The sequence below is a fragment of the Thamnophis elegans genome, chromosome Z (genome assembly GCF_009769535.1).
Source record: "Thamnophis elegans isolate rThaEle1 chromosome Z, rThaEle1.pri, whole genome shotgun sequence".
Lineage (NCBI taxonomy): Eukaryota > Metazoa > Chordata > Lepidosauria > Squamata > Colubridae > Thamnophis > Thamnophis elegans.
In genome coordinates, this window is record NC_045558.1 from 95061419 (window position 1) to 95085939 (window position 24521).

Sequence of the window (24521 nt, forward strand, 5' to 3'; positions counted from 1 at the left end):
TATTAAGTCTGCCTTCTCCCAATCTTTATGTATACTTTTGGTTTTTCTTACCTAAGTATAAGACTTCACTTTTCTCTACATTGAATTTCATTTTGCGTTAGGGCCCAATATTCAAATGTGTCAAGATCCATCTGGATCTTGAACCTAACATCTTGGCTATCCTGCCAGTTTAGTGTCATCTGCAAATTTGATAAGTTCCCCTTCTATTCCCTCATCTAAATCTCACCAGGCTCAAGGTTGACTCAGCCTTCCATCCTTCCGAGGTGGGTAAAATGAGCACCCAGACTGTTGGGGGCAATAGGCTGACTCTGTAAACCGCTTAGAGAGGGCTGAAAGCCCTATGAAGCGGTATATAAGTCTAACTACTATTGCTATATTGTTTATGAAGATATTGAAGAGTAGTGGGCCTAGGACAGAACTTTGTGGTACCCCACTGCTTACTTCCCTCCATGTAGTACTGCAATGGTCTGTGTGAAAGTGTGAAAATGGATTATTTTGATATACCGTATATACTCGAGTATAGGCCGACCCGAATATAAGCCGAGGCACCTAATTTTACCACAAAAAACTGGAAAAGTTATTGACTCGAGTATAAGCCTAGGGTGGGAAATGCAGCAGCTACCGGTAAATTTCAAAAATAAAAATAGATACCAATAATGCCATTGCCCATTGAATAACATATACAGCCTGCCTGTGCCCATTAAATATACAGTAGCCATTGTAAAAATTTGCTCTGGATAACAAATTATTATCACACAATACCGGTGTATTCAATGAAATACTTCACTCACCTCATGATGCTGATGTCCCGCTGTGATGATGATGTCCCGTGCAGCCGCGGGAGCGATGTCCCGCCTCCTATGATACACGGCACAGTGATTCCTATCATTGGATCACTGTACCAGAGGAGGTGGGACATCGCTATGTGGCTGCTTGCCATAACAAGGAGGAGGTGGGACATCGTTGCAGAGCGGCAGGAGGGGGAGGAAGGGGAATCATAAGACAGCCCTGCATTACATTAGAACGTGAGGAGGGGGGATGGTGCGATGCGCGCTGCGCGGCAAACTGACACAGAGGGAGGGGAAACTCACAGGGGCGCCGGGCCATTCACGAGCGTCACCCAGCGGCATGGCCCCGCCCCTTTTTCTCCTCCATTTCGGGCAAATTTTTCACTGACTCGAGTATAAGCCGAGGCGGCTTTTTTCAGCCCAAAAAGTGGGCTGAAAAACTCGGCTTATACTTGAGTATATACAGTAGCTGTACACTGAGATGCAGTAGAAACAAATAAATAATGTGCCTTTGTATTTCTCAGAATGGAAAAATTAATTTACTGTACTATTTGAATAATTTGGTTTTTTTTTTTCATCTTCCTCCACTGTTTTATTTAATTCTGTGTAATACATAACAAAACAAGTGGCGTATGACTATAAATACATTTTCTTACTTATTATTGGGTTTTTCTTCCAAGGAAGGCTCCCCTTCCTTTCTAATATAGTATATACGCCAATGCAAATTCCTTTTAAAATTGGCAATGCTTTTAATATACATGTGTATTCTTCATGCCACAATCCTCTCCCCTGTTTTACAATGTTGTCGTTTTGTTTTGTATTTTCACTGTGTTTTGTTTTGGCAACTGATCAGGTAATTGTTTATTGGAGGCAGATTTTTAATGACCTTATAAATAAATGCTCAAAAAGTGTTGCACCATTTACATACGGGGAAGAAATAGTGGGTCGACGTAGGGACAGCTTTGAAGTGAGACTTACAATTGTTTCCTATCCCGGGAGACAGCAGCCCTTGCAAATGACCTCGCTTTACTGCCTAGCTTCATTGTTGGTACCATTAAAGTTGACACAACATTGGAAAGGGCATAATTTGGTACACTTTTTGAAGTTTCCACCGAACAACCCCTCCTGCCCATAGCAAGAAGTTCAAGAGTCCAAGTTAGCCAGAAAGACCAGTTATTTGCCCTGGAAATTCACTCGCGTGCAGATGAGATGCTTGATAATTCAATACTCAGGGAAAAAGCCTTCTGCACATGCTTGAAATGATTCACCTGTATTCTGGCAAGGAACTATTTCTTTTTAATGGGGCAAAGATAAAAGATCATGGAGTCTCTTGACTTTTTATTCCCAAAGCTGGTATTTCTGCCATGAGGCTGCAGAGAGGGAGAGAAATTGGATTATATCTTCAGTGTGGTTGATAGATAGTTGCCCTGGCTTTTCCCCACAGCTTTACTAGATCTAGACACTACTCTTTCCCTCTGCAGCTCCTTTCCCCTTGCAAGCTGGACAGGCTGGGGCCTGTCTTAGTAGTGATACATTGGAAGTTCTCCTGAAAGCCTTTCTGCTAAACTGCAAGGTAAAAAAACATTCGAAACAAACAAAGTTTTGGAATACATGTGTGAACTGGAAGATGCAAGGATTCCAGAACCACCCTATCGAGATAAGACATCTGAACAATGGCTTGCTTTTTATTTCCAGCTGTCTCCTTGGCTTTTTTAACTGCCTTGCACCTGAAGAAATAAAACACTTAATAGGCAAACAAATTCTAATCTATGTTTCCCCTGTCATTCAGTTTGCGGTAGCACCATGATAATGATGATATAGTGTAATGTTTCTCAACTTTAAGATATGTAGACTTCAACTCCTAGAATACGTTAGCCAGATGGCTGTTGAAGTTCCCATATCGTAAAAGTTGCCAAGGTGGAGAAATATTGATTTAGTGTTTTAAAAAGCTATTTTGCATACCTTCTTTATTTACAAGAGAGTTTTTTAAAATTTCACACCTTTATATTTCATTTAACAGGGAATTTTTCAGAATGTATAGACAAAAATTAATATTTACCCAACTACACATTGGGTGAATCTTTATCTGCTGTTGGAAACACTTACTATCCTTACCTGCCTGTCATTTCTTTGCTTTTCCTTCCTCCTTCCCTCCTCTCCACAAATCCCATACCTTCCTTATGACTCTGCAGAGGCAAGAAAATATGTTTTTAGCTCTTGGCAATTACTAAAAGACATTTGATGGTAAAAATGATCTAAACGCAGGTCTGGTCTACCTGAGAGGAAATGGTGTAAAAAAGTTATTCTTCTTAACACCTCAACCAATGAAACAACACTTTTCTTTGACCACACCTATCTGGCCGGCAGGTGCATAAAAAGAAAAAAGGAACCGCTCCAGAGCATTAAGTAACTGCTGAAGAGCTGGGACTTGACTTCTCCCCTTCCTGAATTCCTGCCACTTCTCCAGTCTATCTTTGGAAATTCACCAGTCATGCTTTTTTGGCATAGTCAACCTGATCATTACTGGCCAGGTCCGGGAGAAATGTATCCTTGCCCTGGCAACAATATCATAAGGTGAGCAGCTTCTTTTTTCACCCCTCCCTTTCTAGCTATGCTAACAGCTGAGATCCCCAAGAAGAAGAAAAAGCATGCAAGCAAATGTACTTGTTCGTGCAATGGGACACACGAAATAGTTGCAGTGATTCAGCTTCCAGAATTTTGCTTATTTCAAGAGAATGTCTGGAAAGCTCACAGTCAGACTATCAGAGAGGATGAAGACTTTGCTACATTTTGCTCCCACTCTGTTCTCAGTACTTTGTATGCCGAGCTGTCATTCTACTCACATAGGATTTGCATGGTGCTATGCTAGATAGTTGCTATAAAAAGATTTCTCATCCATAAGTTGGTCTCTTCCAAATTTAAATCACTTAAACCCAAGTATCACTGTTTTTCCCATTCTGTGGTTAAATGAGGGGAATGAAGTATTGGCATCAGACCAGATTAAGAAAAAAGAATAATGTCACATCTTAACAATAAAAGAGTTGGAAGAGACCTTGGAGGTCATTTAGTCCAACCCCCTGCTCATGAAGGACACCTATACTAGGGATTCGAACTGCTGACCTTTCTGATCGACAAAAGCTCACTGTGTTAGCCACTGAGGCACCTCTAGCCAGGCACCTTGTCAATTTCTTTGGTATAAGGTAACATAAGTGACAGATCTTGTTTTGACCCTGTTCATGTTTAATTTCTGGAGACAGGTAGGTAGCTTAAGAATGACACAGCAGGGAGTGTGGGGCCCATCTTTGTTCTGCTACTACTTGAGAAGATCATACTCAACATCCAGCAGGAGCTGGATTTTGCTCAGAGGCTAACAGCAGAACTTTTCTTAATTCCATTCAAATTTCTTCACTGCCATCCTTTTTAGTATCCTGTTCTCTGGAATTGTTATTTCCCCCCCTCCCTCTTTCTTTCTTTCTTTCTTTCTTTCTTTCTTTCTTTCTTTCTTTCTTTCTTTCTTTCTTTCTTTCTTCCCTATCTGTTTTGGATTCCATTTAATGGAATTTAATTTCCCAACTGTTTAGTTGGGAAAAATAGGGGCTAAGTCAGTGGTGGATTGCAGGCGATACGCCCCGGTACGAATGTACCGGTGCCTGCTGGAAGCAGCACCCACCGTACCGGAATGGTGCTTTGGAGGGCCTGCCAACCCGCCCTCATTCCTTACCTGTATTTGAAGGAAATGGGCCATCTGCACATGTGTGTGCAGCATACGGCACTTGCACAATACTCCACCGAGCAAATAGAGCATCACAGGCAGTGGGTGCGCATGTGTGCGCAGCGGCATACCTGTGATGCACGCCCGGCTCCCATTGCAGTGTACCAGTTGCAATGGGAGCTGAAACCCACTACTGGGCTAAGTGTTAAAGTATCCTCTTCTACACAAATATCAAACATGCACAAGCCCTTGCAGCCTTTTAAATTTGGCACTCTCACTTACTGTTCATTACAACTACTTTTCTTCCTTATAAGACCTCCAGCTTCTGTAGCCAAACCTCCTTTCACTAGCTCATTTTAATGGCATCTCAAGAGGAAGAGGTGCCAGTTGAAGTCCAGAATTGCGGCCATGCACCAAAACACTTGTATATATAAAACAACCATTTCACTTTTGAGAGCTCAAGGTCAGAAATGCAATCCCAGAGCAGCATGAAATGTTTCTGCGAAGTACATTAGGTAGATAGCCATTGGCGCAAGGCCACCCTATTGTTAGTAATTTGGCTAGACACATTTGTAAAACCCTTTTTGTGATGCAGCCTTTTTACATGCAATGGAAAACTGGGCTTCTCAATAGCTTATCTGTGGAAACAGGAAGAGAATATTCTCCCTTTTTACTCTTCCCTTTCGAAATTGTTGCTTGCTCCTAATGACTAATACTGGTATATATTGTGATAAAGGCTAATTACATATTTTACAGTCAAACAACGTGCACTTGTAAAATTGGCACTAACAATGTCAATGCAGAACTGAACGTGAAAGAGAACTAAACAAGCCAATGTAGACTTAGCATTCAAATTATGGTTAGTTTAAGACATTATCATTGTACAATATTACAGGTAGACTTGAAAAATTTATTTGGGCTTTTACTAAAACTGCAAGATCTGCTGATCCAATATGGATACCAAATAAAGACCCCGCCGGCATTTGTGATGTGCTAAAAATGCAGTGCCTCTGGGCAATTCCTCAGCTGAGGAATTTACAACTAGTGGAGAATTCAGAAGGGAAGATTGTTAACATGAACCAACCAAGGATTAGAAAGCTGCAGTGATCTACTACCTCCTGCTTATTTGCAAAAGGAAAAAGAAAAAAAAAGATGCAAAAAATAACGAGTAATCTTGGAGAAAATGCACTTTGTAACTCTTCCTTTCGTCGTCCTGCCATTTAGCTACTATGAAGGTATTTACAGCAAGACCTCACAAAAGCTAATTGCCTTTTAAAAGGTTCTGAAGACATGTTGTTTGTCATCATAGTTGGGAATCCAGTGATGTGGAGTCTGTTAAGATGGTTGTGTTGATTGACATATGACCTGTAACTTCCTGCTGATTATCTTTTTGGGTTTTAATGGTGTTACTTATTGTGTTTTGTAATCTGTTTATTATTTTATATTCATTTTAATTATGTGAACTATCCAGAATCACAAATGTGAGATGGATGGCTACACAGTATATATCTGCAGTAATTTCTTAACTTCTGAATGTATTATCATTTAGAACTTTAGTTGAAAAAATCTCCCTGCCCCCCTCACACACACCAGTCTTCCTCTTGGCAAATCCTACTTCCAGAAGTTTTCATTGGCAAAATTTTGGAATTCTTTGCCATTGCTTGCTTCCTAGAGCCGAGGAAGAGTGACTGCTCCCAGCTGTCTTTATGCCTAAGGCAGGATTAAAACTCAGTTTTGCAGGTTGTAGTCTGATGCTTTAACCACTACACCAAAGTGGCATTCTTATGTCTCTTATCCATACCTTTTTTGCTATTGTAGAGAGCCACTGTCACTGCCATTCCTAAAGCAGGAGGAACCAAACATCTCAACATCAGCTGAGCAGCATTGCCCATCTTTCCAGTATATTCTGTGTGCTGTTACCTCTCCAGCTGTCAAACAGCATGAGGAAACTCTCACTTATCTCAACCAAGGTAAGATTTTACAAATCAAGGGAGGTGGTGCAGGAGAAAAACTGACCAAGTTCTACTTAAAAGCTGCCCCCTAGTGGTAAACATAATGCATTAGAGGCAGGTTCCACTGCCTAAATAACATTGTGACACAAAAATGACTGGATTCATACACAGAAACCGCAAGCAAAGCCTCTACTGTTGGAAGAGAAAGGTGAATTACAGACCTTTCATGAACTGACAGCTGAACCAGGTAACAATAAGGCTTTCAACCATTTAAATCCTAACACATTGCAAGATTGATTGCCTTTCTAATTAAAAGCTAAAGGTTGCATTTTATCCAGCAGAAGATCTTTTGTTAGAACTATATACTGTGTTTACACAATATGCTTAATCTGATTACTGAATTAACTCATTGTCAAGGCTTGCACAATATATTTTACCCAAAACTAGCCACATGGGTTGGGTCTGCACAATGTGTTACTTCTTTTTGGCTGCCTTAACACTAACGTAGCATAGCATGGGTGTAAGAATGCATGGTGCATTTTAGCAACTGAATTTAGACATAAAAATAAATTCTACTGAAACATATTATTTTCACAAATGTTTTTTTTGTGTGTGTGCTGTGAATATGTTCATATAAATCAGTGTTTCTCAACCTGAGCAACTTTAAGATGTGTGAATTTCAATACCCAAAATTCCCTGCTGACCTTGAAGTCCATACACCCTAAAGTTCTTAGGTTGAGAAACATTGATATGGGGATGGGAAGAGATCATTTTAAAAGCAAAATTATAGATGGTTTGTGGAGGTGAGGTTATGGATTGTTATTGGTTGGATCAAGACTAAGATCAAATTACATTTAAGATTAACAGTAAAATAACTGAAATATTTTTGCTTCTATGTGATGTGAACTATGCCATCATGCTTGGTGAATTTATGTCTTAGTGCAATCATGGGTTATTCAAGTATGATTAAGCAAATCATAGCTTAGCACCATTTTACAGGCCGGTCCAACTGGCGGCCTGCAGATCCAATGTGTCACGCGCAGCCCATACCCACCCCAACTCCACAAAAGCAAAAAAAATCATGGTATGTCATGATACGTCATGTGATGCGATTGAGTTTGACATCTGTGATCTAAGAACTCAACCCTGAGAGCTCCTCTACTTCAAAACATACCCACCATTTTTAAATTTATAGACATTTAAATGTCTATAAACTTGTACATTAGTCATAATAAAATGAAGAGAAAATTCTAAACTAATATTCAGCTATAATGTTTTTAATAGTTCTTTTTGTGTTTTTAAAGAAGCGGAAATTTGGGAATTGTTAAAATAATTTTATATACTTTCTAGGTTACTGTTAATTTCTCAATGATATTCTGAGCAGTAATTTAGATTCTCAGTACTCCTTCATTCACTTACTTGCATATTTCTCTTCTTCATTTGAGAATGTATTAGAAAATAAACATGGAAAACTAAAAGATGATATTTTGGATTTTGAGGCAATGTTTGGCATATTTGGCCAATCTCACATTCCACGTGCTGTATTATTATTTTCCAGGGCAATCATATGAAATCCGGATGCTGTGTAATCCCAAAATAGGTGAATTTGCTGAGGGGCGGAAGCTGCTGAAGGTAAAGCATAGGATAGGAGAACTGATTGGCATTTTTGAAAATTGAGTCCTCATGAAGCTTCATCTTGTAAGAAACTATAGAACTCATTCACACAACATATCACAATTTTTCTAAAAGATCCAATTCACTGTCTATGGAATAGAATCCATAATTAATCATTAATTCCCAGAGAAACAATTGTTTTCTTCAGAAACTCTCAGCTCCTGGATATTCTCATCATGGTTTGCTTGCAGATTTGTCTGAAGAAAATCTTCAATAGATAGTGGGCTGAAAATTAATCAGAACAGAACTTTATATAGTTCAACCAATTCAGTGTCTTTGAGGCAAAAGTCACAGAGTCCAGAAATTCATTCCCACTAACATCTCTTTGGTCTGATGAGTGATGCAACCATTAAATCTAATTAAACCAATCTCACAGTATGTCTCCTATGTGCAGCCTAATGAACAACCAGTTGTCTATGACCCAATGCAACACTCTGGTGGTAGAAATGGATTAAAAAAAACATTTTCTCTCTCTCTCTCTCTCCCCCCCACCCCTCTATCTTGATCAGAGTGTAATCAGAGTGGTCTTCCATGACCGAAGACTGCAATACACAGAACACCAGCAATTAGAGGGATGGAGATGGAACAGGCCAGGTGACCGCATCCTGGATATTGGTAAGGTGTATTTTCAAAGAGGGAGGAGTGATATTATCTACGTAAGTCCCTAGCTGTGCTTTCATAACAATCTTCCAAAGAGTTTGTAATTGTGAGAATGCCTGCTCTGAACACAGAGAAATAGATCAATCCAGTGGTGGGATTCAATTTTTTTTACTACCGGTTCTGTAGTAGATACTGCAAAATCCACATTCCCTCCCAATCAACTGGGACTTGGGAGGCAGAGAATAGCAATAGCAATAGCAGTTAGACTTATATACCGCTTCATAGGGCTTTCAGCCCTCTGTAAGCGGTTTACAGAGTCAGCATATTGCCCCCAACAACAATCTGGGTCCTCATTTTACCCACCTCGGAAGGATGGAAGGCTGAATCAATCCTGAGCCGGTGAGATTTGAACAGCTGAACTGCAGAACTGCAGTCAGCTGAAGTAGCCTGCAGTGCTGCATTTAACCACTGCGCCACCTCGGCTCTATAGAGAATAGATGGGGACGGGCCAGTCAGAGATGGTATTTGCCAGTTCTCCAAACTACTCAAAATTTTTGCTAGGCAGAGAACTCCAGAACTGGTCAGAACCTGCTGAATACCACCTCTGGATTGGTCATTTCAGTTCTGCTGTACAGATAGAGAGCACTTGACCTATGATTACATTTAGTACCAGAAATTTCATAGTTAAGTGAGGTGGATGTTAAGTGAATCATGTTCATTTTTACACCCTTTTTTAGCAATATTGTGTGAATCACTGCAGTTTTTAAGTGAATCATGCAGTTATTAAGCAAAGCCAGCTCCCCCTATTTGCTTTTCTTGTTGGAAACTGGCTGGCAGGGTTGCAAATGGTGATCACAGGGCTCCAGGATGCCACAACCATCATAAATACATGCTGATTGCCAAGTACCCAAATTTTGATCACAAGACTGTGGGGGATGCTACAAAAGTCATCAGTGCAGGGATTTGGTCATAAATCCCCCCCTTTTTGCTGTTATAACTTCAAAAGGCCAGTAAGTGATCACTTATGTCAAGGACTATGGGTAAAGAAATTGTAAATGTTCTTATAGCAGTATATCTTCTCCAATTAGAAGGGCTTCTCCATGGTCCTTTCTTCCCAAAGCCTTAGCCTCTACCGCAATACCATTACAAGCTTTTGGGACACAATTCTTGGCTTATCTTTTGTTTCACCAGCACCTACTGTTTTGTCTTTCCCCATTTTCATGCCTGGTCTGTGCTTGGCTGGAAGAACCTTTCTATTTTAATCCATTCTTGGCATCCCCTGCATCCGTCACACAGTACAATAAGAGCATTCTAATTAAAAGCCCACACTTGCTGCCCTTGCAAACACTTAGGTACCCTTTGGCGAATCAAAAAAGTCAAGTTGCAGAAATCTGTCCTTTAGTTTTATTTATTGTCTTGGTTTTGGTTTTGGAAGCTTTGATTTATAAAACAAGATTTATAAACATGATATTTTTTTTATCAACCTCTTTCAGATTTGCTCTTTTTTCAGGTTTGTCTTTTTTATTTTTCAAGAAAACATGGTCACTGATGCATATATATTTTTTTTAACAAGAGGCAGTCTTCAGGGCAAAGTTGTGGGTGCCCTGTTAACTTTATTGACCCTGCAGACGCTCTCCTCCCCCTTCCTTGGAAAGAGGACTGCAGGATTGTCCAGCCAGCTATCCCCATGAAAAAGTTGAGAAAGAATTTGGGGGTGGGGGGAAAGAGTTTGGGAAACATTATTTATTTGATCAAACTGGGGTTTCCGCGGCTGATTCCATGCAGCTTCCCCGCCCTGCGCCCCCCACCCCCGACCCTCTGCTCCCTTTTCATGAGAGGGTTCTGATAGGGGTTTTTTTTTTCCTTTTCTGGCGTGTTGTAGATATCCCAATGTCTGTGGGCATTCTGGAGCCCCACATGCCCTCCACTTTGCTCAATACTGTGGAATTCCTGTGGGACCCAACTAAGCGCACTTCAGTCTTTCTGCAGGTGGGTAGCAAACTGCTGGTCAGTAGGCTCGTCTTCATCCCCTCGCCCTTTCATTTGCTTTTATGAAAACAGTAGTGCAAATTTTACGACAGGCTTAGAAGCAATGAAATCGCCCTCCCCCCAATAATCAGAGGGGGAGGAAGAGCCAGTTTGGTGTAGGGGTTAAGGTGCTGCCCCGGAAACTGGGGGACTGAGTTCTAGTCCCGGCATAGGTACGAAAGTTGGCTGGGTGAGGAATGAGACAGCCGAACTCACGTCACAGGATTGTTGTTGTGGAGAAACTAGGAGGAAGAAGGAATATTATTTTGTTTGCCACCTAGAGTTACTTATAAAATGATAAAGGTAGTGTAAAAAAAAATCTTATTTAAAAAAATTAGAAAAAAGCAGGTTTCCCACAGGACCACACCAATATTTTGATTCAGCTCTTCCTAGCTTTGCTTCCTGCATAATTTTGAAATGGTCATTGCTTTACACAAATAATAAGCCCAAATCCTGTGTCTAGAGCAAGTATATGCCAGATGGATATTGGTATGATGATAGAAATTTTTAGAATATATATGAAAAAGATATGGAGGAGGGGAATCTGCAACAAAACTGGCCAGCATGGATTGTTCCTCATTTCGGGATTTCAGTCATCAATTCTTTTTTGTTCTTCCTCACCAAGTTAGTGAACATTTCACGGTCAATGGGCACCCAGTAGATTATATTAGGGGATCCTCCATCAATTATCCTCCTCCCATATTTTATTATATTTTGAGAACCCCGTGACTATCCTACCTGCAGATTTCACTCCCATGTGTTCAAATGATGTTCTTGCTTCTTTTAAAATGACCTTCAAATTGCAAGAATTGATTTGAATACAGACACACACCCAGATTTTATGAACGGGGGAAGCAAAATTGGCTTTGAAAAGAAAGGCTGTAGATTAATACCAAAGTATCCGCTTTCCACACAAAAGGAACTAGGGGTGATACATTTAAAAAAAATGTTCTGCCCCCAAAACTGTGTAGAGCCTTTGCCAGTCAAAGTCAACAATACCAGCTACAAGAAGACATTGGCGCTCTCATTCTAGCTGATCAAAGGAAATTTCACAAGATGAGAGAGTAGTTATGAATTTCAAGGCTGCAGAAAATTGATTAGTTATGGTGATTGTGTATTACTTTCAGAAAGTTCATTGCCCCTCCACACTAATTATGGGAAAGCAATGGTGTGTGTGAAGGAAAACATGGGTGCTTCAGTGGTGCATTTAGGGAATCATCTGCGGGCTACAGATACTTGTGGTCTGATCCAGCAGCATTTCTCTCAACTGAGAGAGGCATGTCTTTTTCCTCTTTCTCTCTTTGAAACAGGTCCACTGCATTAGTACCGAGTTCACACTTCGTAAAAATGGTGGGGAAAAAGGGGTCCCCTTTCGCATCCAAGCTGACACCTTCAAGCCGAATGAGAAGGGTGAGCACATGGAACACTTGCACTCTGCCAGCTGTCTCATCAAAGTCTTCAAGGTAACGTTGCCTAACTCAGTAGGGGCAAACACAGTTGTTGAAAGGAAGGATTCCTACTGCAAGGATACTACAATTCCTATTCCCTGCCCTGGGTACAGTATAATGAAAGCAGGACGGAGTAAAAGAATCATTGCCAAGTTAAGGTGGAGGGTGTCAAGGCTTAGGGGATGCCAATGTCGTTCCAAAATCATTCAAAAAAATGGAAATCTTCACATTGGCGTAAGGGGACCACATATTATTCAGCCAGCACTGCTGCCAAGCAGGCTTCTCTGTTTGGAAATGGAATAAGAGCTGAGTTAATGGCTGATCCACATGCAGTTTTGTTAGGTGGTAACAGTCTTGGGCAATATTGTTCATGTGTGAACATTAAGGATCTAAGTAGCAGAAAGAATATTCAGATTGTCTGGAAGACAAAGTAAGCAGCAGAGATTGGTCATATGTTCGACTGCCAGTTATCCAACATACATTACTATATGCAGAGAAGTTTCATGAGAAGCATGATTAGTTGGCATGTGTCAAACGTTGCTGAAGATCTGCTATATTTTAAGTGAGGCTGTTTTTCCCCAGCCCAAAGGAGCAGACCGGAAACAGAAAACAGATAGGGAGAAGATTGAAAAACAGTCCCTCCAGGAGCGGGAGAAGTACCAGCCTTCATATGACAGCACAGTTTTGACAGAGGTATTTGTGCTTCTTCTTGCATCCTTTTGTTGCTGTCTTGCTAAAGAGCTCTGTGTGATTTAAAAGTTTACCTTCATTAGCAACATAAGAATAGCAATATAGCAATAGCAGTTAGACTTATATACCGCTTCATAGGGCTTTCAGCCCTCTCTAAGCGGTTTACAGAGTCAGCATATTGCCCCCAACAACAATCCGGGTCCTCATTTTACCCACCTCGGAAGGATGGAAGGCTGAGTCAACCCTGAGCCGGTGAGATTTGAACAGCCGAACTGCAGTCAGCTGAAGTAGCCTGCAGTGCTGCATTTAACCACTGCGCCACCTCGGCTCTGTAGTCAGTCCAAGGATAACCTTTAGAATTTAATGGGCTGAAATAAAAGGCAAAAATAACATTTCACAACATTATCTATGTTTATTTCCTAAAACAAGATGGATCGATGACATCAGCAAGTATTGCGGGCCAATTGGTAAAAGAAAGCTCAGGACAGTATAGGTTGGAAACATGTGGAAGAGCCTTCATCCTGCAATGGATACACAATGGCTAAAATGATGATACACACACACACACATCATACATACACACACACACACACACACACACACCTTGATTTATTTTTAACAATGATTTGAATAAGCTGCAATGGCTGAATTCACACATTTCATTAAACCATTAGTTTACACACTACGCAGACTATAATAGCTGGGATTATGCAAAATGCACCCATACCTTTGCTAATGAAACATGCAGTAAAATATCACCTGGGAAGTCAATACCTACATGGCAACCAGCCATGAACTCTCCATAATATTCTGCTTCACTTCAGAATGATAAACTTGCTTTAAATTCAACTGCAGAGTGCGAATTCCAGGATATAACATTTATTTCTTCCCATCTATTTTCTTCCTATGCTTTTTCTTAGTGTTCCCCTTGGCCTGAAGTTTCCAGCAATCTCAACAGTCCTCCATCAACTCCTGGCCTTGTCTCTCCACATCCTTTCAAGCTTCAAACCCCTGAAAGGTACCCTGGGCTGAGCCATCTATAACAGCATTCCTTCTCTATTTTGGTCTTGGGATATCTGTAAGATAAACTGCCTTTGTTGCTCTTTTTGGCAGAGTCTGCTCCTCACCCAGTTATGCCTTGGACAGTTCATCAGAGGGCATGGCAGAGGTAACAAATAGCATCTGTAGGTGGGCAGAACTATTCATGAAGGCCATATTATTAACTAAATGAAGTTTAAATAAAATCCAGATGGATCTTTTGATATTTTGAATTTGTCCAGATCCTGTTCTCCATTAAACTAAAGCAAATGCTTCCAGAGAAAGTGAATTTTGTGAACCATTCTACTAGTTAACTATGAGATGACTTGATCATTTACCAAGTCCTTGCTAACTGACTCTCCTGCCTTCCCTGCTTTAAGGCAGAATATAGCAAGCTACCAGCAGTAGACTAATATGATCAGTAGAAATGATTGTCTTTAAAAAGACACTAGACTGATGAATCCACATATACCAATAGGTGATGTCAACTAGGATTGACAAAGTAAGCCTGTGCTTACTTTGCACTCAAATAAATACAATGTAAGGGTGCCCTCTGGTGGCAATGTTTTATTTCCAATTAATTTTTTTAAAAAATGGATGAAATTTAGTTTATGAAAGAGGATCCAATATACCCAAAGTTGGCATTTTAATTAAAATGTTAAGCTAAATGGTGCTGCTGTTTCCAACATTTATTTATTGGGGAGAGGAACAAACTCAAAGAATATCTCATCCACTATCTACAGTATACCGTCTTAAATTATGAGTAGGTAACACTTGGAGCTCCAGATGGCTTATTGCTCCAGATGTGGAAGAACCACAACTCCCAGCATCATTAAGAAGCCTAGCCTAATTGTAAGTTAGGCCCAGAATTTCACGTCAGTACACCAGGTGGACCACAGGTTCACTATTTCTGCTTTACATGATACACTACTATCTTAGCTAGTTTTTCCTACTACAATAGTCTCCACACATGTAAGGGTCACCTGGGAATGTCAGAAGCCATAGTCCAGTGCATCTGCAGGTTGATGGTGGCTGCCCACTATTTTGCCTACAGCACTGAATTGCCTACAGGACAGAGAAGCTGTTAAAGCACAGATTTTGAGAATTCCTTTTCATTATTTCTAACTTTTCCAATTGTTGCAATAAATGTAGGAAGATTCTGAATATTTACCCACGTAATGTGGAGCCATAATGGTAGAGCAAGATATTAGCAGTGGGCAAAATAGTTCAAATATGAACTATTCTGTATTTGGAAATGCCTATTTTGAGTTTGAAACAGCTGCCGACTGCAAATGAAAGTATTTTTATTGCTTTGGAGGTGTTTTAAGATAGAAAAAAACAGCATGGGTTCTTTTGCACTCAAAATAACTGTTTTACATTTTAAAGGGATCTTTAAAATGGAAACATTTGGCAAATCCCTCAAAATGTGAATTACTTATCTACCCAGCGGATATTGAAGTAAAATACTTTCTACAATTCAGGTGAAGCAACACTTACTCTGAATACATGAAACATAGTATAAAAGCATGTTTCTAGCATGTGTTGAATAATTTCCTAATCCCTGCAAATCAGTAACCAACTACAGTCATCTGGATTAAGGAGGAGAGGTTTGTAATCAGAGAATATGACTTCTTGGCTAATTTGGGGACCAATGATTAAAGATGATTAGAGTTCTGACACATATTTTTCTGTAAAGGTAAAAGTTCCCTTAGCACATACGTGCTAATCGTTCTTGACTCTAGAAGGCGGTGTTCAACTCCGTTTCAAAACCAAAGAGCCAGCGCTGTCCAAAGACATCTCCGTGGTCATGTGGCCGGGATGACTAAATGCTGAAGGCACATGGAACACTGTTACCTTCCCACCAAAGTGGTCCCTATTTTTCTACTTGAATTTTTACATGCTTTCAAACTGCTAGGTTGCCGGAAGGTGGGACAAGTAACGTGAGCTCACTCAGTTACACAATGCTAGGAATTCGAACCGCTGAACTGTCGACTTTCTGATCGACAAGCTCAGCGTCTTAGCCATTGAGCCACCATGCCCCTTATATTTTTCTGTAGAAAGCAATTATTTTAAATTATTGCATTTGTCAGAGGTTTATGGAATGAGATGGCTTCTAATCCATTATATGAACATCATGAAATATGGCTACAGGATTCATAAGGGCTAATTCAGTTCCAGAATAAAATTTCTGTGATCCAACCTGCCCCTGAGAAGAAAGCAATAGTCTAGACAAGAGCTTCTAGCCGTCCAAAGAATCAGCTATCAGAGAGTGAGTTTCTTCTAACCTGTTTTGGTGGACTTGATTAAAGATGCCTTTTAATTTTTCTGCCTCTTTTCAGACCCTGAATCCAAGTGCCTCCATTCTGGAAACTCAACAGTGGTTACTTAAAAACAGGTTCTCCAATTATTCCAGGGCTTTTGCCAGCTACACAGGTGAGACTTCTTTTCATGTCCAGGGTGAAGATGCCAATAATAAACTAATCCAAGACTGTGTAGCCTTGCAATTTTGCATCCCCCACTCCCAGGCCAGTGCCTTTTGTGGCCTCCTAAATCAGACCATTAAAATAAACGGTGCACACATTTCTTAAATGAGGGAGAACAGCCCAGATTTCTCCAGCATTCCTTAAATATACCTACTATTCTGAATAGATTGTAGAGGATAAAGGAAATACCAAAGCTGAATTTAAATTACAACTTTCTTATGAAAGATGATTTTTCTTCTTTTTTCTTAAGTTACTCTGCAAGATATCATATATATTGATTATGCGATAAAAAATAATGAAAAATGGGCTCTGCCAATCTCTGATATTGCAAATATGAAAAAAAAAAGAATTCTAACTACATTATGGATTGTGATGGGTCAGAATAAATATAGTAAAATAAACATTTATTGAATTCTGCCTTGCTCTCTGAAAATGATCTATTATCTGCAAATTCTAAATTCTTTTTCCACCCCTCCCCCCAGGAACGGATTTGCTCAAACTGTCCCGCAATGATCTTGTACAGATCTGTGGAATGGCAGATGGGATTAGACTTTCAAATGCTCTAAAAGCAAGGTATGGAGTTATGAACAAAAGTAGCGAGTTTATGGATATCTTTTTTTAAAAAAAACTTCTATTAAAACATTATTAAAAAGAGAAATAAACTCTTTTTGGGAAAGAATGAAACTATTGTCCCAGGAGACCAAAGAAAGTTCAGAGAACAGCCCATGAAGTCACCAAAAGTCACGCTTGAACTTTTAATATAAATACATGGTTCAAAATGTAAAATCAAGTCTAACCCACACTCAAAATAATTATGGTTGTGATTCAATGATTACATGAGAAACAGAGCCAGGGGATTAACTATTAGGAAGGACTTCAGATTAGACAAACAAGGAGCTTCCAGACTATTTGAGCTGCCAGCTTGTGGGACAGTATTTTTCAGTGCATAAAAACTACCCTCCCAAAAAAGGTGGGTGGAAATGCCTGTGTGTCTTATAGAACAAATGTTGCCAAAGCCCCGCCTACCTGCCAGCTCCCACTCTTCAGCTTCTGCCCCCCAGCAATTTGTCTCCTTGCAGCGAACAGCCTGGTCAGCTTCAGCACAGCTTGATGTGCCCCATTTTCGGCCTGTTCCAGGTGGCGTGGATAGATAGCGATAGGCGGCAGCGGCGATCCCCACAGCCTGGAACAGCTGATAGTAAGTATTCCGGGAAGCAAATCCAACTGCCAATCAGCTGCTCGTGCTAAATCAGGCTGTGCTGGAGCTGACCAGGCTGTTTGTTGCAAGGAGGCAAATTGCTGGGAGGCAGACAGAGATTTTTTTTCTTGTTTTCTTCCCCAAATGCTAGGTGCGTCTTATAGTCTGGAGCATCTTACAGACCAAAATATATGGTATATATTTTGGTGAGGTTTTTATGTGCTTCAATGAAGGTCTTCAATGGCTGGATGGCCTCTAGGAGATATGTGCTAGTCTGGAAATCCTGCAATGAGCAATTGGTCTAGATAACCTCCAAGATACCTTCCTATTCTATGCCTTTATTAATTATTGTTATTTTCAACCTAAATATCCCTTCCCATAATGTTTTACATCCTGTTAGTTGTATCGAGTGCTTGTCAGAGTATAACAATTGAATATGAATTAAATCCATTCAATTCTCCCTTCTCCCCAAAATAATACTTAAAAAAAAATTGGGAAATTTTAAAAAGGTTAGGGAGAATAGCTAAATATAAAAGAGGATGGACTCCTTAATCTGAGAAGAGGTTCAAAATTCCTTTTTCTATTAAACTATTAAACAGGCTATTAACCTTTTTTGTATCTGGCCATCCCAAGCTTGCAGTGAAAATGTGTGATATTTGTGGACTTGAAAGTCTAGCTCATCCATACCATTTAGCAACCATGTCACTGAGATGTGCTTGTGCCTGTGTGTGTTTGTGGGAGGAGTGATCTAAAAAAGTCAAGAAAACAGCCACAACTGTGCAACTGAAGCCCCACCCCTTTTATGATTTAGATGCAAGGGGCAAGACCCCAGTCATATAGAACACTTACTGTGTTCGACATGACTGGGGCCCTTCCTGTTTCACCTGAATCATTAAAAGGAACCCGACTTCAGTTGCATAGCTGTGGCTGTTTTCTTGATTTTATTTAGGCCACTCCTCCCACAAAGCTCCTATTACCACTGCCACCATCAAGTAAATTCACAGCTGCTGAGAACTTTGTAGTTAATCCTCGAAATAATTTCATCCTGCCAGGAATTGGTACATCAGAGAAAGTGGCCTGACTTCCTTCTCTTTTTCTAGGACTGTGCGCCCTCGTCTCATTCTTTATGTGTCCAAGGAACTGGAAGCAAGTGGGAACAATGCTCCTCCAAACCCAGCATCTGGTAAGTCAGTGTTATTTCCTAAATATGATTTTGGGGCACCTGTGTGCAAAATCCAAAAACATCGCAATTGATTGAGGAGGCCTTTTAGCCACACATTCAGTTGTGGTGCTACTTTGTATTTTTTTAAAGATGCAATATTGCATACTATGTTTATGTTCTGCTTAATATCAGCAGCTTTGAAAAGTGGGACCTATGTAAATTTAAACAAAACAACAAACAGATCCAGCAAAGCGCTGAAACAAGAGGCCCTGGAATTTTCTAGCAAGTTACAGCTGTCTTGGAAGATATTTTCCCTAGTTACAAAATGGTTCCTAGGCAGGTGTAGCTGGTTGCAAAAATACTAATTTACCCAGAGTAAAACTGATCAAAGTCATTGTCCCTTCTAAGTTCTCAGCTTTTCTTGCCAGATGGGTTTAGCTCTAAACAAAGCACCAAACCATTTTCTAAGAATGCTCAAGGGAGTCATTCAGGGCTTTGAGGCATCCTGGGAAGTAATGAAGATGATGGAGGCTGGTGTTTTACATTGCAGCATGCCAGGTGGTTGGGTTTCTTTTTTCTGGTTTTGATGAAAGAGTCTAAAAAATAAATTAAGATGAGGTGGAGTGTGGCAAGCAGCAGGGGAGGAATTTGCAGACACAATTATGCCCAAGGGAGCTACGCTGCTCATTTGGGAGATTACAGTCTCTCCTTCACAACTTTTAAGCACCGATGGCATAATTTTGTAGGATAAATTGTTATAAATCTTTTTTTTAAACTGTATTTCTTAAAACTGCACAATATTTCATGCATTGATGTTCCTTCCCCAAAAGTTATATACCAAGAGTTATATCTGGAGGAACTGACTGCCACGGAGCTGACTAATAAATTGGCAGAACTGCTTAGCGTCCCAGCCAATCAGGTCCAGCAAGTTTCCAAACAGGGGCCTACAGGAATTCACATCCTTGTCAATGATCAGGTATGGTGCAGACTTATTTTAAGAATGAGCCTTACCTCTTAGAAACACAGAAGATTGAATCCTTATCTCCAAAGATTAAAGAATAGAGATTAGAAGAGCACAATTATTATTCTTGCAGCGTTCTGACCATGCACTTTCAAACAGGCGAATCTATGGGATTCTGGCTGCAACGATCAGGCTAAAGGTTTTAATGCCTGCATTCACTTCTGCTGATCTGTACTGGGAAAGTCCTGGCAGTTCTATAGCATCCCTACCTCTTTCCTTACCAGTAGCACTGTGGTTGGACTTTGTGACCAATCACTACCTATTTTCTTGTTTGTTTGTTCAGTTTATATAGCTACCCACCTCACTAAACAAGGAAATCTATTAGGAAGGTGTCTTTAATGCTGTTTAGTGGTAAGTTTAAAAGTGGATAAACTTTTTTCAGTTATCTGTATCTCCAGCTTTTTTTCTTGAAAAACTAAGTATGATTTAATTAGATGTGTTTTGCTATTTAAATAAACATGGTGAACTGGGGAGAATAGTTAATCCCAAATAACTCCAAAGATGATTTGCATAAAACTAGTCTCTCTTACCCTCTGCTGACTTTAATTGTTCAGTCCATACCCTAGCATCTTTTGTGAGCTCTGCCAGCATTTAACTTTGGCTGATACCAATGAATTAGACTCTTTTTCTTCCATAAAGTCATTTCAGAAGTTGAGAATGGATTATGATCATATATGGTTGAAAGCACAGATTATTTAATTGGGAAATCCAGATCAAATCAGTTTCAGCTACAGCATTTACCTAAATGGTAGTTTCAGATTCAGAGGTGGGTTGCTCCCGGTTCGGCCAAACTGGTAGTTGCGCATGAATAGCAATAGCAATAGCAGTTAGACTTATATACCGCTTCATAGGGCTTTCAGCCCTCTTTAAGCAGTTTACAGAGTCAGCATATTGCCCCCAACAACAATCCGGGTCCTCATTTTACCCACCTCGGAAGGATGGAAAGCTGAGTCAACCCTGAGCCGGTGAGATTTGAACAGCCGAACTGCATAACTGCAGTCAGCTGAAGTAGCCTGCAGTGCTGCATTTAACCACTGTGCCACCTCAGCTCTAGCATGAGCATGAGTGAACCAGTAGTAAACTGGTTAGCAACCCACCACTGTTCAGATTGTGAAAATTTAGGGCAATATCCACATGGCATGGCCCCTGATGCTCTGGAATAAAAACCCCATAATGTATAGTCAACATATTTAGAAAAAAACAGGTTGAATGACATTCCTGTAGAATTAACACACAATCCAACCTAAAATTTGCTCCAAATGGCTTAAGTGAATTAGCTGGGGACAGAAGGGGAGGGGGAGAGTGAATTGTAATCTTTCTCAGCCAAACAGCCTTTTCAGATTGTCTTCAGTAGATAATGAATTTCTGAAAGAGGTTATTGGTCTAATCCTGCCTTCTCCAATTTGGCTTCATGTTGGCTTGAAATTCTGGGAATTGCAAATACAAAGCATATACCTCCTTGCATTAATTCAACCTGGTCTGCATCTTAAAATAGTTAAAACCTATATACTGAAGCTTTATCATCTTGCATACAGATGTAGATAGAAGAGTTCTGGGTAGCTCAAAATCCATGAGCATGAGTAATAAAAAAAGCCCTCAATTTTATTTTTTGGGGAAAAAAACCCTTATAAACCAAAACAGCCATTTAGTGATTTTTATAATTATTTTCAGATAAAAGAATGCCAACCATCCAGAAAGGCAAACCAGTAAAATATCCTTGCTTTGCTGCAGATTTCTGGAGCTGAAAAAAAGGATTTCTTTGCCTAGGGCCACTTCATCAATTCTTAACAGAAATGAGATTTGAGTTGGAGATTTTCTAATTTGCAACCATAATGGATTATTTTTTACTTAATTACAATTGGCAGGGGGTCACACAACATGCTAAGTCACAAGAAGCAACTTCATGTAACATGGAAGCCATATTATGATTTAGTGAAACAATCACTTTGCTACTCCTTCCGGAAATCCCAGTTTCGGGGGGGGGGGATGAGATTCTCTCTAATTGAAAGCCTTGGAGGTGGCTGTTTGAGAGCAGACAGAGGCAGAGTGCGCCTTCATTATAATTGGGGACCCTGCCATTGACAAAGAATATTATCGCTTTCCACTTTACTCCCATTACTTTGAGAATGCATTCTCAAAGAAAGCACTTAGATTGCAACTAATCGTTATTTTTATTTGTAAAGAAAATTTATGGGACAAGTTACTTACTTTGGAAAATAGGTTCAAGGATCTTGACAGACTTGAGCATTGGGCTTTATCCAACAAGATGCAGTTCAGTGGTAAAAAAAATTAGGCCCTGTGCTTAGGCAGGAAAAACAAGGTGCACAGGTAGGCAGAACCTGGCTCAATAGTTAGTAACTGTGAAAGGGATTTAAGTGTTCTGGTTATACTTAAGTATAAGTCAGGAGTGTGCTGCAGCTGCCAAAAAGCCAATGCATCAAGAGAGGGATAGCATGAAGAACCCAGGAAAAAGTCAACGCAGCATCGAGAGAGATAGCATCAAGAACCCAGCGAAGCCACACTTGGAACAATGCATTCAGTTCTAGTCATCATGATACAACAAAGATGCTGAAGCACTAGAAAGAGTGCGGTGAAGAGCAACAAAGATGATAAGGGGTCTGAACCTAAATCATATGGTGAATGCCTAAGGAAACTAGGTATATTAGTTAGTGTATTAGAGAAGTGGTGGGCAGTGCTTAGAATACAGTACTGCAGGTTATTCTGCTGATCACTGGCTGCCAGCAATTTGGCAGATCAAATCTCACCAAGCTCAAGGTTGACTCAGCCTTCCATTCTTCCAAGGTCAGTAAAACGAGAACCCAGATTGTTGGGACCAATATGCTGACTCTGTAAACCGCTTAGATGGCTGTAAAGCACTGTGATGCGGCATATAAGTCTAAGTGCTATTGCTATTAGCCTAACAAAGAAAGGGCTTATTGGAGACCTGATAGCAGTTTTCCAATACTTGAAGAGCTGTCACAGGAAAGAGGTGGATAATTTATGCTCAATAGCATCTGAGGCAGGACAAGAAGCAACAGGTGGAAGCTTGTCAGAGAAAGATCTAACCTGGAAATGAGGAATTTCCTGACAATGAGAATGATTAATCAGAGTTGTGAGTGCTCCATCACTGGACGTTTCAAGAAAAGATTGAACAACCATTTTTTCTGGAATGATAGAAGGATTTCTGTTTTGAGCAAGGGGTTGGTCTAGGAACCTCTAATATTCTAGCCTTATGAGTCCACGTTAGTGTACACAATCCATTTGGGGGATTCTTATATTAACAGAGTTTCAGACAAACTAAATTACATTTCTATTAAGTCCCCCCCCCCAAGAGTCTTTTACAATCCATCTTTCTCTGCACACATATACACACACACACGCCCCTCCCATATCAACACTGCCACTGGCTTTTATGTCTTGACAATCTCACTTTACCATATTGCCATCTGTTGCTGAGCTCTCCCTCTCTGGCAACCCAGAGTTAGTTGTTTTTTTAAAGCTGACATTTAGGAGTCTAGCCAAGAACTAACCTTGCAGTGTTCTCTCCTGATTATCACAGATGGTCAGAAATCTTCCAGATGAATCCTGCTTCATAGCAGCTGTAACAAAAGGTAGGTAGATCTGCCTGTGAAAAGAGCAGAGTTCTGACTTCTTCAGGACTGATAAGATGTATTGAAGCCTGAGTGTATGTAGACAAAAACCCCATTATTCAGTTCTCAAAATGTCCATGACACAGTGGACTCAAATTTCTACTCCAGGAGTTTGTTTTTTGTTTACAAGAAGACTGAGATAGTGTAGAAGAGATTCCTTCAGTTCACAGACCCCACTCCCTTGAACTCTGTTTTAGGAGGTTCATGTGGAGATAAGGAGGAGGAATTAGTGAAAATTATTATAGGAAGCTCTCAACTTACAACAGTTCATTTAGTGATCATTCGAAATTACAACAGCACTGAAAAAAGTGACTTGTGATCGTTTTTCACATTTACGAACATTGCAGCATCCCTATGGTCATGTGATCAAAATTTAAACACTTGGCAGCTCTCATATTTATGACCGTTGCAGTGTCCCAGGGTCATGTGATCCCCTTTGGTGACCTTCTGACAAGCAGAATCAAGGGGAAGCTAGATTCACTAAAAAGTCATGTTGCTAACCTAACCACAGTGATTCGTTTAATATGTGTGTCAAGAAAGATCATAAAATGGGGCAAATCTCACTTAGCAACAGAAATTTTGGGCTCAATTGTGATCATATATTGAGGACTATCTGTATTTCCTTCAATACATCCAACCAGAGGAACCAGAAACCAGGCGGTGGTATTATTTTTTTCTATCAGTGTCACCTGGCACTTCACATTCTTGGGGCTCTGTAATTTTCACTACTTCCCTCTCCCACAATATGGAACAGGATTCAAGCAGTGACCAGACTCATATCTGCTTGGGATTCCTAGGATTTATTGCTGAATTTTCTATCCTTACTGCTTTGCAATATGTCACTACATAAAATAAGGCATTTATTTAAGTCAGCAGGAGAATATTGCACATAAAATAGTAGGCAGCAGAATCCTGAAAAATATTATACTATCCAATTAAGTGTACGAGGCAAAGCAAATTCATTTAATATTGCAGCATAAATATTCCTTTAGAGGTTTTTGAAGACTACACAAAATCTCCCTTTGGATCAATCACCTTGATTTTTTTCCTAATAAGCTATAAAAACAGACCCTATGC

The 24521-nt window shown here is 40.1% G+C and overlaps 1 protein-coding gene across 1 annotated transcript in view; it reads left to right on the plus strand.

Moving 5' to 3' along the window:
• Positions 1–3279: 3279 nt before the first annotated feature.
• LOC116521127 (transcription factor CP2-like protein 1) overlaps positions 3280–24521 on the plus strand; it is a 30065-nt gene continuing 8823 nt past the window's right edge. The window contains exons 1-15 of the mRNA XM_032235822.1: positions 3280–3319; positions 4114–4137; positions 6309–6470; positions 8011–8084; positions 8636–8741; positions 10609–10715; positions 12065–12217; positions 12785–12895; positions 13813–13910; positions 14006–14060; positions 16270–16363; positions 16896–16986; positions 18712–18794; positions 19604–19749; positions 23354–23405. Of these exons, the coding sequence (XP_032091713.1) occupies positions 3280–3319; positions 4114–4137; positions 6309–6470; positions 8011–8084; positions 8636–8741; positions 10609–10715; positions 12065–12217; positions 12785–12895; positions 13813–13910; positions 14006–14060; positions 16270–16363; positions 16896–16986; positions 18712–18794; positions 19604–19749; positions 23354–23405 (1396 nt within the window). The remainder of the gene's footprint in view (positions 3320–4113; positions 4138–6308; positions 6471–8010; positions 8085–8635; positions 8742–10608; positions 10716–12064; positions 12218–12784; positions 12896–13812; positions 13911–14005; positions 14061–16269; positions 16364–16895; positions 16987–18711; positions 18795–19603; positions 19750–23353; positions 23406–24521) is intronic.